Source organism: Pseudochaenichthys georgianus, chromosome 22, assembly GCF_902827115.2.
Source record: "Pseudochaenichthys georgianus chromosome 22, fPseGeo1.2, whole genome shotgun sequence".
NCBI classification, from domain to species: domain Eukaryota; kingdom Metazoa; phylum Chordata; class Actinopteri; order Perciformes; family Channichthyidae; genus Pseudochaenichthys; species Pseudochaenichthys georgianus.
In genome coordinates, this window is record NC_047524.1 from 13,373,764 (window position 1) to 13,392,449 (window position 18,686).

Sequence of the window (18,686 nt, forward strand, 5' to 3'; positions counted from 1 at the left end):
CCCCCAGCCACTGGCATCCGCTGGGCTTTTGACTGGGACACACCCTTGTGAGTCTGATCTGTAGTGCTACATCTGTAGGAAAGGGCATAATGTAGAACAGTGGAGGACTTATTGTGCAAGGGAACTACAGGTGTGAATGTAGAGAACCATATGAATGCAAGCCAGTCATGCTCGAATCCATGTTTGAGGAGTGTTCCCCAGATAAACGCAGAAAGAAGAACAGCAACATGTTTTACTGCTCACACTGTATCATGCTCAAGGCACCTGGGAAAGCGGCTGACACTTTCAGCTTTAAAATCACCAGAGCATTAAACCTTGAGTTGTATGAAAGAGGTGAACAGTGACTCACCTTTATCTTTGCTAACAGAGCGTCGATGGAGGCAGCCAGATCCTGAGCCTGTTTGGCCATCTCCGGCTTGGCCTCCTTCAGCCCGCTCACCACCTCGTTGAAGCGCTCCATGTGTTTCTTCAGGTTTCGAACCTTTACCATGCCGTCGATGCTATGAGAGAAGAGAAAAATACAAACTTACACATGAATATGTCATGAATTAATGTACAGTGGGGCAAAAAAGTATTTAGTCAGCCACCAATTGTGCAAGTTCTCCCACTTAAAAAGATGAGGCCTGTAATTTTCATCCTAGGTACACTTCAACTATGAGAGACAGAATGGGGGGAAAAAAATCCAGGAAATCACATTGTAGGATCTTTAATGAATTAATTGGTAAATTCCTCGGTAAAATAAGTATGTGGTCACCTACAAACAAACAAGATTTCTGGCTCTCACAGACCTGTAACTTCTTCTTTAAGAGCCTCCTCTGTCCTCTACTTGTTAACTGTATTAATGGCACCTGTTTGAACTCGTTATCAGTATAAAAGACACCTGTCCACAACCTCAAACAGTCACACTCCAAACTCCACTATGGCCAAGACCAAAAAGCTGTCAAAGGACACCAGAAACAAAATTGTAGACCTGCACCAGGCTGGGAAGACTGAATCTGCAATAGGTAAGCAGCTTGGTGTGAAGAAATCAACTGTGGGAGCAATTATTAGAAAATGGAAGACATACAAGACCACTGATAATCTCCCTCGATCTGGGGCTCCACGCAAGATCTCACCCTGTGGGGTCAAAATGATCACAAGAACGGTGAGCAAAAATCCCAGAACCACACAGGGGGACCTAGTCAATGACCTGCAGAGAGCTGGGACCAAAGTAACAAAGGCTACCATCAGTAACACACTATGCCGCCAGGGACTCAAATCCTGCAGTGCCAGACGTGTCCCCCTGCTTAAGCCAGTACATGTCCAGGCCCGTCTGAAGTTTGCTAGAGAGCATTTAGATGATCCAGAAGAGGATTGGGAGAATGTCATATGGTCAGATGAAACCAAAATAGAACTTTTTGGTAAAAACTCAACTAGACGTGTTTGGAGGAGAAAGAAGGCTGAGTTGCATCCAAAGAACACCATACCTACTGTGAAACATGGGGGTGGAAACATCATGCTTTGGGGCTGTTTTTCTGCAAAGGGACCAGGACGACTGATCCGTGTAAAGGAAAGAATGAATGGGGCCATGTATCGAGAGATTTTGAGTGACAACCTCCTTCCATCAGCAAGGGCATTGAAGATGAAACGTGGCTGGGTCTTTCAGCATGACAATGATCCCAAACACACCGCCCGGGCAACAAAGGAGTGGCTTCGTAAGAAGCATTTCAAGGTCCTGGAGTGGCCTAGCCAGTCTCCAGATCTCAACTCCATAGAAAATCTTTGGAGGGAGTTGAAAGTCCGTGTTGCCCAGCGACAGCCCCAAAACATCACTGCTCTAGAGGAGATCTGCATGGAGGAATGGGCCAAAATAACAGCAACAGTGTGTGAAAACCTTGTGAAGACTTACAGAAAACATTTGACCTCTGTCATTGCCAACAAAGGGTATATAACAAAGTATTGAGATGAACTTTTGTTATTGACTACATTTGTATTTTCCACCATAATTTGCAAATAAATTCTTTAAAAAAATCAGACAATGTGATTTTCTGGATTTTTTTTTCTTCTCATTTTGTCTCTCATAGTAGAGGTATACCTAGGATGAAAATTACAGGCCTCTCTCATCTTTTTAAGTGGGAGAACTTGCACAATTGATGGCTGACTAAATACTTTTTTGCCCCACTGTAAGTATAGTATTCAATTCAATAGCTTTATTAGCATGACCATATTTACATACAGTATTGCCAAAGCTCTGTATAGTTGCAACATCTATACAAAAATACACACAAATAACAAATAAACAGTTCTAAACAAACTGCAATATACAGTTGCAGTATTCTATACGAATGACTACAATTTTGAATAGGTGAAGCCAGGAATCAAATTACGGTAGGGGGGATGAAACATTTATTTACCTGTAATCCAAATTAAATATTGCATCAAATGTTTCCTATACTTATGCCTGGAAGAGTCTTGATTTAGATCACAGCCCGGGGGCCAAATCAGGCCCTTGGTGGATTTAATTCCGGCCCGCAGGATAATTTCTATTAGATCTGGCCTGCCGGTATATTGCACGCACACCTTCACTCAATCCTGAGGATTTCCTCCGCTCAGAGCCTGAGCCCAAACATTGATGCACTTGCACCCAAGATGAGATGCCAAGTATCTGGCTTGAACTAGCATCACAGAGCAGCACACTGAGTTTCAATGGATATTTCCTTTTGCACTTTTTTTCTCACGACAACAGGGCATGTTTGGTTTTTTCTTTGAGGGAAATAGTTTTTTTGAAGCTGTTGTTGGCCTGTGGAAAAATGTAATCATCAGAAATGACTCCAGAAAAGCTGCAGATAGAGCCATAAGAAATGAATGCCACTGATTATTTAATGTTTAATGTTGTTTTTATAGGCAATCATTTAAGCTTTGTTAGTTCCAGGTTTAATATGTGCAATAAGTTCATTTCAATACGTTTTGCAATAAACATTGAACCAGTCCGGCCCTCGACTAGTACCCATTTGAAAATGTTGGCCCACTCTGTATTTGAGTTTGACACCCCTGATAGATGATGATTTGAGACATCTCTATAGCGGACCATCTCCTAACTTTAATCTTATTTGAATGTTTGCTTGCCTGACTCATCATCATTGCATTGACATTGGCTCACATGTTGCACCCTTTTGGCATATTGATGGTGTATTTAATGTGTGTGTTTGAGCAGAAATGATGGTGTGAAGTGGGTCTGACTTGCTTGCAGTCTTGCAATAGAATACTTTGTTGGTTACCGCGGACAAAAGTGTTGGTAAGTGCCCTTTGAGCCGGTGTAGTTTGACTTATCATCTACAGACTTACAGGAGATACTGTAAGATTGTGAGACTTCAGTTCTTACATTCCATATATATTCCTATAGATAAGGATTATATAATCAGGATATTCCTATCAAGTTATATGCAGTATAAATTAGGGCTGATCAATTAATTTAATTCAATTGCAATTACAATTTTGGCTTGCAACGATTATGAAAACATAATCGAAATAAAACGATTTTTTAAATTGGTTTTTCAGTTGAATTCTACTTAAAGTTCAGGGTAATCAACTGTTATAAACACTGTTCAAATGTTTTCATTTATTTTTCAATAAATGGATGTTTTCAAAGTAAATGGATAATCGTTTTTAATAATCGTGATATCAATTATTGACCCAAGTAATCGAGATTATGATTTTTGCCATAATCGAGCAGCCCTAGTATAAATCACACTTGACTGTTAGCTTGTGGGTCCTAGCCAACAGAGCAATTATTAAAAGTCATAGGAGTGTGTTTTGGATCACATTGGCAAAAAAACGTGTTCTAATTTAGACATTTTGCACCCTTCGTCCACTCCCTGAATATATTGTGTATGAGGGAGGTGTGGTTGGTTGTCAACAGTTCTTTACACTACTGTGTATTCGGCGAGCCATGTCCACTTCCAAGCGTTTCAAATCCCCCTGTTATTGCATCCTGACCACATATTCAGTATCACTCTGAAATACATTGTACTATTAGCCTTTAACACCCAGTTTCTTTACCTGCAAAGCTTTTGTGCTGCATTTGGATAACTTTAATTTACTTTTAGTGTGCATTGTGCAACTATATTATTTAGGAAAATGGACGTATCTGTACTTGGTATGGCAGAGGTTTGATATTAAATTACTCAGGAGCCAAAAACTTGATCCGGACTTCCCTATACAAAACATTTTCTTTTGCACTTGTACATATACCGCCAATCACAGGGAAAATCAGATTCTTGAAAAGCTATCACCTGCATGGGTGCTTGAACAAGAGCACCTTTTTCCAAATGCATCCCAATACAGCAAGACATACAATGTATCCCAAAGCAGGGCAGTGAGACATAATTTCTTCAGATGACTTTCTAGATTGATTTGAACTCCTAGATGCACAATATGGGAAAGCCATCAAAACCCACCAAGCGTGAATCAGTTTAAATAAAAAGCACAAGAGTACAGGATGACGGAGGGAAAAAAAGAGAGAAAAGCGCACCCACAGTAAAAAACATTGTGTGTGTGTTTGCAAAGAACAAGGAGAAAACTCACCGTGGCTTATGCTTTTTCTTACACAGCCACATGCGGATAGTCTTTTGAATCTTAATGCAGGCCAGAGCTCTGTACCTCATCTTGTTCCGAACTGTTGAGCATTGGGAGAAAAAGGAAGAGGATTTAGACAAAGATCTATAAAAATACTTAAAGTGTTGGCTTGTCCAAAAAAACGCGGGAAAAAAAAGCCTAGAAAATACCTAGATGACACATTTGCAAATTATGCATTATTGCATTTCTCAACTCTTAACATACTTGGTCAAATGCTATTCCATGGAAATAGTTCTGCAATGCCCTCCTTATACTCAAATATAATATAAAACATTATATTAAGAACTAAATATTCATAAAAGCACAAGTAATAATAAGTACCCAAAAAGTTCAAATTATGGTGTAGCTAATGTTACAGATATGTGCATTTACTGCTATAATGGGTAACATTGAGCAACATAAAGCAGGACTGAATATCGCATGTATAACACACACACACACACACACACACACACACACACACACACACACACACACACACACACACACACACACACACACACACACACACACACAAACACACACACACACACACACACACACCACACACACACACACACACACACACACACACACACACACACACACACACACACACACACACACACACACACACACACACACACACACACACACACACACACACACACACACACACACACACACACACACACACACACACACACACACACACACACACACACACACACACACACACACACACACACACACACACACACACACAGAAGAGGAGTGGACCAACATTCCACAGGCCACAATCAACAACCTGATCAACTCTATGCGAAGGAGATGTGTTGCACTGCGTGAGGCAAATGGTGGTCACACCAGATACTGACTGGTTTTCAGACCCCCCCAATAAAGCAAAACTGCACATTTCAGATTGGCCTTTTATTGTGGCCAGCCTAAGGCACACCTGTGCAATAATCATGCTGTCTAATCAGCATCTTGATATGCCACACCTGTGAGGTGGGATGGATTATCTCGGCAAAGGAGAAGTGCTCACTATCACAGATTCTTTCAGATTTGTGAACAATATTTGAGAGAAATGGTTATTTTGTGTATATAGAAAATGTTTTAGATCTTTGAGTTCATCTCATGAAAAATGGGAGCAAAAACAAAAGTGTTGCATTTATATGTTTGTTCAGTGTAGAAATAATAGAACAGAAAGACAATCTGAATGTTCTCTAAGCTTCACTGGTGTTACTCAATAGATTTCACCCACGTTTGATGACAGACAGGCTGCACCACTGGACCTTCTTCCAGAGGCTGCACAGCAACCACTGGTTGACTTTCTTCAGCAGCTCTGCGAGGTGGTCTGGATCCGACTTCATGATCTGGTCAAACTCAGCAAACTGATGCACGCACACAGACGAAAACACAGAAACAAAAACTAAATGATAACCCTTGTACTTAACTGTGTATTTGTAGTGTTTCTGCATAATGATCTTAAACATAAATGGATAACCAATACTGTTGACTTCTCTGTACCTTTCCAGGGCGGAAGAACACTCTCGTCAATCCAAACTTGAAGTCATTGTCATTTAGTCCCAGAGCTTTGAACAAAGCCTGCAGAGGCACAGAAACCCATTCAGTGATAAAGCAATATGTAGAAGGCTGTAGGCCGCTAAAGTGTTTATGTTTGTTAATCATTTCCCAGATGTCAGTTTGGCTAAAGGCTTTTTTGTTGCACAACTAATTAGACTTTATTTCAAACTGATTCAAAACAATATTATCTTAAACCAACAGCTCATTTTATTTCTCCAGTGATTGAGAACAAATATTCAATTTGATGCAACCCCACCTTGCAGAAGAGTCGTGGATTCAGGCGTACGAGCTTGGCCGGCATATATTGTTTATACATGTTGTAGAGCTCATGAAAGGGGGCTCTGGAGGGGAAACCCCCCTGCATCAGGTCCAACACCGACACCATTCCTAATGAAGAAAATCGTAATGTATAAAGGGCTAATGAAGAGAAAGAGTATCGCCTCTGGAATCACAATTTGCACTACTAACAATATCAAAGGAACATTATTGGCTTTGATGAAAGAAAGCTGTAGTGTGTTTGTTAACATACAGCACCGACTATTCTGTTTCATCTCTTACAAGTCGTTCATGAATGTTTAATTTGTGTGTGCATGTAAGTGAGAATATTTTCATACAGTATCTACAAGAGGAGGCACTCCAAGAAAGAATCTTACTGTAATGTAATCACAAAGGCTGTTGCAGGATTCACTTCTGCATCAGTTACAGTAGCAGTATGCATTTACAAACATATATTTACATTTTCTTATGTGAACATTTAACTAAAAACTATTGACACTGTAATAGTGTTAGTGAAAACCTAGTAACATTACGCTACTTTTCTGGAGAGAAATGTAAATGTACAAAAAAACCTGAGTCTTCTCTTTTTGAGGAAATCTCCAATATTTAGTTCAAATTCTTCAGGTTCTTTGGTATGTCTTATCCATATTTAAAAAAATATGTCATGAGATGCTTCACTATAATTGTCCATCCCTTGTTTTCAATGAATAAGATGTACATTGGGTGAAGATATCTGTTGATTATTAAGTCAACATTGTTGGTCCTACCTGAGCACTGCAGCTGTGAGAGAATCAGAGCTCCTTCAAACTTGTGGCTGACCATCTTCAGGTTGGGTTTGACGCAGCGGATGAAACTTGAGCCCTAAGCACACAAAGATGAATAAGTACTTATTGAGTCCAAGCAGAAAAGCAAAATAACATTTTCTAGAGAAAGTTCAATTAAAATGACATGACATTATACTCACAGTGCTGCGAAGCTTTTCTAACAGCGTGTTTAGCTGGGTCTGTGGGTGTGTGCAGAAAAAAAGATAGTGTTTAGTGATTTGATTTTTATTGTTTTATTGTAAGATAAGATAAGATGGACTTTTATTAATCCCTCGTGGGGAAATTGTTTCTCTGCATTTGACACATCCTAGTGTTAGGAGCAGTGTGCTGCCATTTTGAACGGCGCCCGGGGAGCAGTGTAGGGAACGGTGCCTTGCTCAGGAACACCTCGGTAGCACTTGGTCTTGCCTGGACTTGAACTGGTGACCTTCCAGTTGCCAAGCCAAGTCCCTATCGACTTCGCCACCACCGCCCAAAGTTAACATTACCAAAAGTTAACAGTCATGCAAGGACAAAGGCGAGGCAGGTTTATTTGTACAGCACATTTCAACAACAAGGACATTCAAAGTGCTTTCCATAAGACATAACGGCATTAAGACAAGATATAAAAGAACCACAGGCGATTTTAAAAGATAATACAAAAAGACAAATGCAAAGCATTCCAGGGGGATTGATGCAAAGTAAAACTGAAGATATCAGATAGAATAAAATGTAGACTAAGCAGTAAAATACAGTGGTGCTAGATATACATTAGAATAAACTTATTCTGTGCCCTAAACTACTTAGTGTTTTAATAAAGAAACCAAAATCAGAATTTAAGTCAATTCTTTGACAAACAGGACACAACTGTAAAGATCTGAAAAGTGGAGTGATGTGAGCCATTCTTCTATATTAGTTAATACAGTTGCAAGAAAAAGTATGTGAACCCTTTGGATTCTCCACACATAGCATTGTGTGTTCCTTCCAAACAACTCAACTTTGGTTTCATCCGTCCACAGAATATGTTGCCAGTAGTGCTGTGGAACATCCAGGTGCTCTTTTGCAAACTTCAATCGTGCAGCAATGTTTTTTCTGGACAGCAGTGGCTTCCTCCGTGGTGTCCTCCCATGAACTCCATTCTTGTTCAGTGTTTTGCGTATCGTAGATTCGTCAACAGAGATGTTAGCATGTGCCAGAGATTTCTTTAAGTCTCTAGCTGACACTCTAGGATTCTTCTTCACCTCATTGAGCATTCTGCACTCGCAGTCATCTTTACAGGACGGCCACTCCTAGGGAGAGTAGCAACAGTGCTGAACTTTCTCCATTTATAGACAACTTGTCTTACCGTGGACTGATGACCATCAAGGCTTTGAGATACTTGTGTAACCCTTTCCAGCTTTATGCAAGTCAACCATTCTTAATCGTAGGTCTTCTGAGAGCTCTTTTGTGCGAGCCATGGTTCACATCTGGCAATGCTTCTTAAGAATAGCAAATTCAAAACTGGTGTGTATTTTTTATAGGGCAGGGCAGCTTTAACCAACACCTCCAATCTCGTCTCATTGATTGGACTCCAGGTTGGCTGACTCCTGACTCCAATTAGTTCTTGAAGAAGTCTTTAGCCTAGGGGTTCACTTTTTCCACCCTGCACTGTGAATGTTTACATGGTGTGTTCAATAAAAACATATTATTGTTTGTGTGGTTTTAGTTTAAGCAGACTGTGTTTGTCTATTGTTGTGACTTAGATGAAGATCAGAACACATTTTATGACCAACTTATGCAGAAATCCAGGTAATTCTTGCAACTGTATAACTAACAGCATTTTACTGAATCAACTGCAGCTTCTCATTGACTTTTTCAGACATGCACATTGGTAATTCCTTCATTTCATGATATACTGTTGAGGCAATAGTAGACGGATTGTGTAATTGTTTTACTTTGGATGAAACAACTTGGGTCCAGACCACAACAAGATTTTTGCCCTGGTTTGCGGTCTTGAATGTTGGCAAATGAAACTTTTAATCATTCATCTTTGGCTCCAAAAACATTTCTTCAGCACACTTAACTATTTTTCTATTTGATAGTTACTCTGCTTGGTTTGGCCAATAGTCTTCTGCATCTAGAAATATGTTGTTGTTCTCCATGACCTGCGCTCATTAGTGGGAGCATGTTGATAATGAACAGAAGAGGCTTGAGAACAGAGCCTTGAGGGACTCCACATGTCACCGATCGGCACAAAATGGCCCCTTTCATTTAAAAAAGGTTTCAAACCAGTTAACAATGGTGTAAAGTATATTTACTCAAGTACTGTACTTAGGAGGGACTTGAACTTCATTTGATTATTTAAACAAACCAACACAAATCAGAGGTAAATAGTTTACTTTAACGTTCATTGCCATTTTCCCAACACTTCTAATTTTGACAGACTATTTCTATGTCAACGTGATCCTGTTTGAAACACACATCTTCTGGTGCATTAGTGATGGTGGCAAATATGCTCCATTAGTGATAAAGAAACCTCAAGTCTGAAGCTAGAGATAGATTTGTGGTTTCTGCTGAACAAAAAGACATGCAGCTACTGTATAAGTTGTGTATTTTTTGGGCTGCTTGCTCAACACACTTTTGTGAGAGCCTATGTGTGTCATTATATTTTCTCTTATTTTTTCACACCCACTGTTTCTTTACTCCTCTCTATTATACCTCAAGCTGAATTTACCCAGCGTTATCCACCAAGGAAGGTTTTCTCAAAGGAAAGAGGTAGGGATCTAAAAGAAGGGAACCTAAAGTAGGGAGGGAGCAGAGGGATAGGAAGAAGAGCAGAAAGGTGAGAAGTAACAGAACATTGCTAGAGATAAGAGTTAGAAAAGTCTGAAAAAAGGGACAAAGAGGAGAACTAAAATGTCACATTTCAATTGGCAAAAAAAGTCTGATAAGCAGAACATATGTGAAAAAGTCCATTTGTAAAATTGCGTCAACAAATGTAAAAATGTAAGTCTTTCTTCCAAAGCACTATTTTTCCATAGAGACCCATACGCGCACAGGCCCTGAAAGTCTTTGTGAGTATTCAATCCAGATAAATATACTTATATACTGTATCAGTAAAATTGTTTCTAATTGTCATATAGTTACCTATAATATTTTATATTATATAAGTTATTAATACCCAGAGCTTTGACATTTTACCCGCGGATAAACTTAGTAAAATACAGACTTTGGTTCCCAGTGACATTTTTCGCACGAAACAGAGATGTGGAGCGTTAATTTATAAATCACATGAGGTCTTCTTATTATACTATACCCAATAATGCTTACATGATTTACCAAATTGAATTAATCATTAGAATTAACATTGCATTTGCTTATAATTTGTGAAATAAAAATTAAGTATTGTCAACAACTAAAAATGAGCATGTTTTATTCTCTAGTATTCATGTTCAGGGACTTTATCTATCAATCAAAAAGGACAAACTTTGACAACAACACTGACCTTGAATTTGTTTCCGACGCTGATGAAGCCGAGTTTGCCCGCCTTCTGTTTGGTATCCCTGTTGGTGATTGAGTTCTCAAACAGCTCTCGAACAAATGTATCTTTCGATTCAGACACTAAGCTTTCCAGGGACATGTGGAGGGCGTCATTATTCTTCTCCACAAACCGAATCTGTGGACAAACACAATGCATACCTTTAGGTATTGGCAGACTTTAATACAAATTCAAAACATGGAAAATCGAATGAGGAATAAATCAATCCCTGCATCATACAAAACTCACTTTTCTGAAAGTGATATGTTGTGACATTTGTACCAGGTCATCAAATGTGCTAAAATAAAAATGTGTTTCTTAAAGAATTGTACTGGTAAGTGATTCAGTAAGCATATTTTTCTTATCACATTACATGCCACTTGTTAGATGCTTTTATCCAAAGCGACTGACATACTCAATACTCTGGGCAATCCCCACAGGAGCAATTTGGGGTGAAGTGTCTTGCCCAGGGACACAACGACATGCTGACTGCAGTGGGGTTTGAACCCTGATCCGAACACCAACGCACAACCCACTGCACCACACAGAGGCATATATCCTCAATTGCCATTATTTAGCCAAGCATAGCAATGACAAGAACATTTTCATTCAACCTACTTTATGCCACTCTATAAACAGAGGTGTTTATTGAAAAATATTCTATCACTTGGTTCTGTTAATACCATTGAACCCCAACATACTAAGATCTGATTACCGTCTCATAGCACACCGCTCCAGCAAAGTGCCTGATAATAAAGCCTTCGTCATCCCGAAGATTCCTGTGAATGGTCAACTTTGACTTTCTGGGAACCTAAATGGAAATAGTAGAAAGTAAATCATGTTTAATGACAGAGCTATCGTATATATACACATAGATTTTAATCTGATCCTATCCATCCCCATCTCAACAACAGAATCATGTTAAATATTGAATGAGGAGAATAAAACATTTGTATCCATAAATGGCAGTGAAATCCAGCCATAACTTGTATAATATAGATTCTTACAAACTTTTCCAGGGTTATTTGTAGTTATTTAACATGTTTAGTTTCAACAAAATACAGTAATAACCGCGCACACAGTCAAGATTTACATTTTTTGAAGTATTATAAAAGGACCCCAAAAGTCCATTACTAAAAACACTTCAGGATAAAAGAAATGTAGCACTAAGCCTTTTAAGATCCATTAGCTTCATCAGTGAGGGGAACCATAATGAAATATTATAAATTGTGAAGACTGCATAACAAAAATGTTAACTCACAGCATATTTGAGCGCTATAGATTAAGATGAATGTCTTTCACCCTATTAAATGTATCGCCATGTCTTGAGTTATAACTCTCCCTGCAGCAGACTGTGGCTGCAGCCAACACACTCTAATCTTAAGCTTAAATTGGTGTCAAGGCTACATTTCTAAAAAGGATTTCATGCTCGCAGAGATACAGGCGGTGGCGAACAATAGTGACAATGACAGAGACGGAGGGAGGGACTGGGACTGTGCGTCATATACAGAACTGCGGTTTCAAACAGCCATAAGTGATCACAATGACAAAACCAATGTGCTGTTACATCGCTGCCACGTCTCACAAAAGATCTGGGTGCACAAAGGAAAAGAATAATAGCAACATAATGGAGAAAAAAGCAAGAGCAGAAGGAGAGGGAGAATAAGAAAACATAATGGAAAAGGAAAGAGGGAGGGGGAATGGGAGAGGGGAAGAGAGCAGCTACGAGATCTCACAGTCAGTCTGAAGTGCTCTTTGTGCTTGCTGTGGACAGCCAGAGCAAAGTGTTGGTCGCTGGCCTGGGGGAGGCGGTTCTCTTCATCCAAAATGTCCAGGATCCCCACCAGCTTTGCTTCCACTAGGTCTGAAACAAACAATGATATGTGTATCTATAACATTAATGATTAATATTGAATCTATCCTCACGATAAATGGAAAAACACAAATGCAAAAAGTGAAACCTTAATGCCTAAAATGCCAGCTGACCAAACCTAGCATTATTTTTCAACTATCTAATATTTTCTGAAATGTTTAGGGACAACAATAAAACAAATAAATCCTTTCTATTCTATTATATAAGAAGAGGTTACGGTAGAAAACACAGTGGTCACACGATATAAAAGCACTCAACCTTTAGTTTATGAATGACATTTATCGGAAATCTCCACTGTTTACTGTTTCTGGACATGAATATTCAAAGTACAAAAACATGTTTATCAGGATGCTCATTTAGCCTTATATCTGAATTATTCATGCTCCATGCTGTTTGGAATACAATCTGTTAGCGAAGGACCTCCGATAGAAATGTACATGAACAAGCACCTGTGCATAAATCCTGAAGATTGATGAGTGAATTAATGGCCAGCCCAAACGGTCATTTGCAAGTCATGAATGTTATTCACGGCTATCAGTTAACCTCGCACCTGAATAATCACAGCCTTTGAAATACAAATGAAACGGCTTCACCTTGATACACTCACTACTTCGTCCTATTCATTTCAGGATACACATGAGGACAGACAGAACACAACGGAGTCGGGGGGGGGGAATGGGAGTTGCACAAAAGAGTCCGTGAAACCCACAAATACTCATTACTCCTTTCAGACATATGGATTTGCCTTCTCCTTTATAATGAGAAGTCGGTATTTTCGTCCCCCGACAGGTGTATTTCTCCCTGCTCTGATGTGTAGCTAAGAGCACAAGGAACAGCCCAAATGAACGCTGTGTGGGGGAGCTGCACTTGAAACAACCTCGGTACACTTGTGGTGTGTGGGCTCAACAGACAGCCACTTTTTATGTTTTGCAGCACAAGCCTTCAAAGACGACACTTCATCTTAATGATGTCCCCGAGAGATGCTCTATGGTCCTTTTATCACTTCACCCAGGGTGCAGAGACATGTCGATAGCAAAACACATACTCCTACACAGGTTTTTTTGATTGTGGTTATTTGAAACTAACTCAACCCTTAGCTTATCGTTCTTTTTTTTTTTTATAATGCAGAGATCTTTTTTTTTTTTACCTTCAACAGTGAGACAGGTAGATGGTAAACTTTGAGAAGTGACTGTGCACAGTAGGAAGCTTTGACATGTTATCGCTGCAGTCTTTGAGGATCAACAGTGTGCTCAGAGGAAAACCTCACAAAACATACCTATGCAGTCCTGGTTGTCAACATAATGCACCTCGTTCACTCCCAGGCCTTCCCTTTGATACAGCTCTTGCTCCTGCACACACAAGGCCAATTGTCAAGAACTAAAAACACATTCTGAAAATGTCCTGATAATAAATGACTTCTTTGAGTGGCTTCAGAACATAATCATAAACCTTAAAGAAGCAAACAAAAAACATTGAACTCACAATACACAATTGAGATAATGAGACAGAGAGAGAGATTAATTGGAGACCTTGGAAGAGAACAGCGTTAAGAGATCACAGGAGAGAAACACTCCCCATCATGTCCCTTGAGAAATTAGCATTCTAATGAGAGTGTAGGAGATACGGAGGGGGGAAAAAAGTGAGAAAATAGAGATGAGAATCCAGAAGCTTAGAGTGCCAACCACTCCGTCCTGGCTCGGGGAGTTTGGATTGTGAGTGACACGACATGGCAGGTTTCCCAGGATGAAGAAGTAAAGCACACCAAATCACCTAAATCCACTCGCTGCTCACTCACCTCTTTGAGAATACGCTCGTTGAAGAACTGCTGCAGTTTCTCATTGCAGTAATTGATACAGAACTGCTCAAAGCTGTTGTGTTCAAAATACTCTGAAAGAAGGGGGAGAAAAAAAAGAAGAAGCTGAAAAATCATACATCTCAATTAATTTTCCAATTTTTGCAAAGCATGTGTTTATTATGCAGTCGGGGGAAATCAATTCTCAAGCAAAGCCCTGGTAATGAAGTGTGTGTGTTTGCATTTGGGTGCTTATATTAAGAAGCACAGCCATGGCTTTCTTTAATGGAGTGCATTTTAAACGAACCAATGAGAAAATGCAGTCAATCTGAAACATATGTTCACAGTTTCTTTACTATGTTATCAGTTATTGTGGGCAAATTGTATTTAGTTACATTTAATTTCCACATGTTATCTAACAGTAACTGCATTCTATTACCAAACCCAGCGATGTCCAACACCCCGATGAAGTTGGAGGAAGTCTTGAAGGGGAAACACTGGTTCACTCGTTTCACCACATGATCAAAGAGGCGGCTGTACACGGCCTTTGCGAGGGCATCGCGGGCATTATTTGCTTGTTCCACCTTTAGAGGCACTCTGGAGGGACACACAAAGTGGGACATTGAGACACAGTCCGAAACTGGGACATGTTGGTCCTTTTAATAAACCTCCCTTTTTATTTTTTCTCCTAATAAACCCAATGTTCATGCAGCAGCAAAAGTTGAGCAGTGTTGATGTGACACTTTTCTGCCGCATTGTTCCCGTTTGATCTCTATAGTTAAGCTAGGCATTCATTTTTAAAGTGAGGGTTTCCGAGCCAAAGATGTGGTATTAAAATATGAACCCTGAACTCTACTAGGCTCTCTAATGGCGCTTTAACACCATTTATTTTTAAATTATTTAAAGGGGTGACCGTGTGAGGAAAGTGCAGATCCACAGCGACCCAGAGTTCAACTCACTTGTCCCAGGTGGGAGGAAACTGAATTTCAAATGGAAAGTTCTCACTTCTGCTATGATAGGATGTTAAACACTTCATATTCCACACACTCGGGTACCATTTCCAGCCAGACAATAGACCAGCGTTTCTCCATTTCACCTTGCCACGAGTCAAACATACTAAGATCCTTTTGTAAACGTCTTTTTTATCCATTGCAATGTTTCCTTTGCACACTAGTTAGAGACTTATCATCCTGTCACACCCACCACCCCCTCTGTCTGGGGCTTAATGACAAAGCCATGCCCCCTTTGCTCCACCTGCTCCCCAGACAGCAGGCCTTTACAGTACTGAAGCCATGCTCGCCTGCCTCCTCAGATACAGCCTGCATTATTTATGTGGAGAAAACACTTCCAGGCCAGCATCTGGCCCTGCTGAAATATTCATCTATCAAACCTGGCCCTATCACTCAAACACCACATCATCACCAAAGTGCACACGAGCAGTGCCAATAATACTGCAACACACTATCTTATTATTATTATCTTCTTTCATATATGCACAATATCCAGAACCCTCTACACGTGGGTTCATGTTTACTGTGAGGGGTTTGGACAGAGACACAGAGCACTTGCCTACAAGGAATAATAAAGCCTATCAAAAAAGTTTTTAGAATTATACAAAAAAATTAAAAAAAGCTTAATTAAGTGTCAGGATTTAATGTCATCATCGTACAGATTACCTTAATTCTTTAGAGGATAGTATCAAGAAGATTGTTTTCTCAACAACAAAAGAAGTTGTGAGGAGTCACCGAAGAGAGCTGTCCTCTCTTACTTGATAACTGTTCCTTTGGCGCCCCCTGCTGTAGTGAGCATGACTCGGGTTGTGAGGCTGACGCGCAGATCATCCTGGTCCAGACCCAGCAGATCGGCACAGTACTCCAGAGTCTGGCCCGACTGATTCTTCAGTACGCAACCACCTGAAACACACAGAATACAAACAAGCCTATAGTACAATATATGGTATTGTTAAAAAACTAAAATAATCAGAATTAGAGACGGGAGAATGAAGAGTGAAGTCTTAAGCTGTGAATATCAACAGCCTGACAAAGAGCTGGGTTCAAGGGGCAAAAAGAAAATGCGAATAAGAAGTCAGGAGAAACTTCTGAAAACTCATGAAAGGTTTCAAAGAGTGCTTTCTTTAATCCATAGAGACTTTGATTGCAGAGAAACAGGGAGAGAACCTGGTTACCTGGGTAACAGAGGCTCTCTTTATCACCATTCCACTTAGTTTAAACCCTGCGGTGTGTAGCATTGATTAATAGTTGCCTATCTGTCCCTTTTGAAATGAACATTAATGAACATAATACATTAATATGTCTGTGATAACATCCAAGGACATCGATTCTTCAACATTTTTTATTGATTCTACCATGTGGAATTCAATGTGCTCACATCTATTGAAACAAACTTTTCAAAATGGTTTTCGAAGGGCGGAATATTTAGTTCATAAAACATTTTCAATAAATACTTTAGCTGCCTAGAGGCCTCTTAGCTAAGAATCCTCTGGCATAAGTATATTTGTCTTACCTCTGGCAGCAGAAAAACTGAAAAAATTGCTGTTTTTTTAAGTACAGACATATGAACCCTATGCACATTGACACACACAAATGTTCAAGCAGGATCTAACTAAAATATTGACAATCCCACCGATGATTCTAAACATGTTGTAACCGTTTGTAATTCCAGCAGGTGTCTGACCTGAGGAGCTCCCTGTTTCTTCAAAGTCGATGTTGCCCAGATGCAGGACGCCAGCCACCACCCTGAACAGGTCCAGCTTCTCCGTGTCGTCCAGCCCGATCTTCTTCATGGCCCCACACATCCTGTTGAAGTCCCCCTGGTCGTCCAGAAGAGGGTCCTTCAAAGCACCCATCTTCAGATGCTACAAAACACACCAGTGAGTCAGTCAAAGTAAATATTTTACATGAATGTGTTGAAAGAGCCTCCACCAGCAACACACAGCAAACACTACCAACTAAGGCTGCTTTGCTACAGTAGCTTTGTATCCACATGTCTTGACTTGAAGTACTAAATGTATAAGGTATAGAATAGAGCCTATGTAGCAACTAGCAATATAAAAGAAGAGGCACAAAAAACAGGCATGCAGAGTGAAATGTAACTCGAACAGAAGGCTTCAAGATTGAAAACGTAGAATAATTATAGAATAACAACTGACAAGAGCTGCACAAATATTACTGGTTATACTGTAAGATAAGAGAGAGATATTACAGTTGTTTTATTGTTCATTTTTCATGTTTCATTTGTATGTTGGCTATTCTTAAACCCAAAACATCAATTGTTAAAGGTCCCATGTCATGCTTTTCCGGTTATTACCCGTCCCCTTGTATGTTATGGAGGTTTTTCTGCATGTAAACGGTCTGCAAAGTCACAAACCCTCAAAGTACACCCTGTAGCGAGTAAAACTCTAACACAGAAAATACCTGTCTATGCTGCCCCAGAACGCCTCGTTGGAGATTTCTCCTTTTCTTCCTGGGTACAGTGACGTGCCCATACCCAAATGGACCCATTGGTCCAAATGGACCAATCCGTGGAGCCGTTACGTCTGTGGAGCCGTTACGTTAAGTCCGTGGATTGGTCCAACTGGGCCAATCTGCGGACTTCCTCACACACACTCAATCTTTTCTCAGCTGCAGCTCCACCGATTTCTCCTCCCTGAGACGGCAAGACGCGGCGAGGCTGTGAGGCGGTGTGTGTTCGGGCTGTGTCTCGCTGTGGCCACTGGGCTAATAGGGGGGGGGGGGGCAGGAGCTCCAACAAGCCGTTTAGAACAGAGAGTGAATACACATACTACACAGAGATGCTGTATGAGGAACCAATGCGATTTTGGAAAATTGCACAATATAAATCTATTTTAGTAGACCTCAACACTGGAATTATGATCAGTAGAAATGGCCATGACATGGGAACTTTTACAATAATTGTGCAGCCCTATATTGTATGACTGAAAATAAGCTGAGTAAGCATCTATTGTATTGTATCCAAGCCACATGCAGGCAATGAGGAAGCATGCACCCTCATTTTCATTTTGCTCTCCAAACAGCAGCTTGTAAAACCTGAGAGTCTCAGTGTTTACTTTAGGAAAAACAGAGGATAGAGAGCAGAGAGCACAAAGGCCTGATGAGGAAGGAAACATCACCTTATTGTCCTTTATAACAGACATGAGGGAGGACACAGATGTACAATGACAAGATTAGCAACATATTAATAACACATAATATTCTGACAACGACA

The 18,686-nt window shown here is 40.1% G+C and overlaps 1 protein-coding gene across 3 annotated transcripts in view; it reads right to left on the reverse strand.

Annotated features, from left to right (window-relative positions):
• Window positions 1-18,686, reverse strand: part of myo6b (myosin VIb) — a 56,250-nt gene that overhangs the window by 27,468 nt on the left and 10,096 nt on the right. For all 3 annotated transcript variants that reach the window (XM_034112063.2, XM_034112061.2, XM_071207244.1), the window contains exons 11-25: window positions 17,136-17,316; window positions 16,210-16,354; window positions 14,881-15,038; window positions 14,445-14,536; window positions 13,926-13,998; window positions 12,513-12,640; window positions 11,492-11,587; window positions 10,744-10,914; window positions 7,421-7,459; window positions 7,224-7,317; window positions 6,437-6,567; window positions 6,124-6,201; window positions 5,858-5,987; window positions 4,564-4,654; window positions 350-500 (exon numbers count right to left, since the gene is read on the reverse strand). In XM_034112063.2, the coding sequence (XP_033967954.1) occupies window positions 350-500; window positions 4,564-4,654; window positions 5,858-5,987; window positions 6,124-6,201; window positions 6,437-6,567; window positions 7,224-7,317; window positions 7,421-7,459; window positions 10,744-10,914; window positions 11,492-11,587; window positions 12,513-12,640; window positions 13,926-13,998; window positions 14,445-14,536; window positions 14,881-15,038; window positions 16,210-16,354; window positions 17,136-17,316 (1,758 nt within the window). The remainder of the gene's footprint in view (window positions 1-349; window positions 501-4,563; window positions 4,655-5,857; window positions 5,988-6,123; window positions 6,202-6,436; window positions 6,568-7,223; window positions 7,318-7,420; window positions 7,460-10,743; window positions 10,915-11,491; window positions 11,588-12,512; window positions 12,641-13,925; window positions 13,999-14,444; window positions 14,537-14,880; window positions 15,039-16,209; window positions 16,355-17,135; window positions 17,317-18,686) is intronic.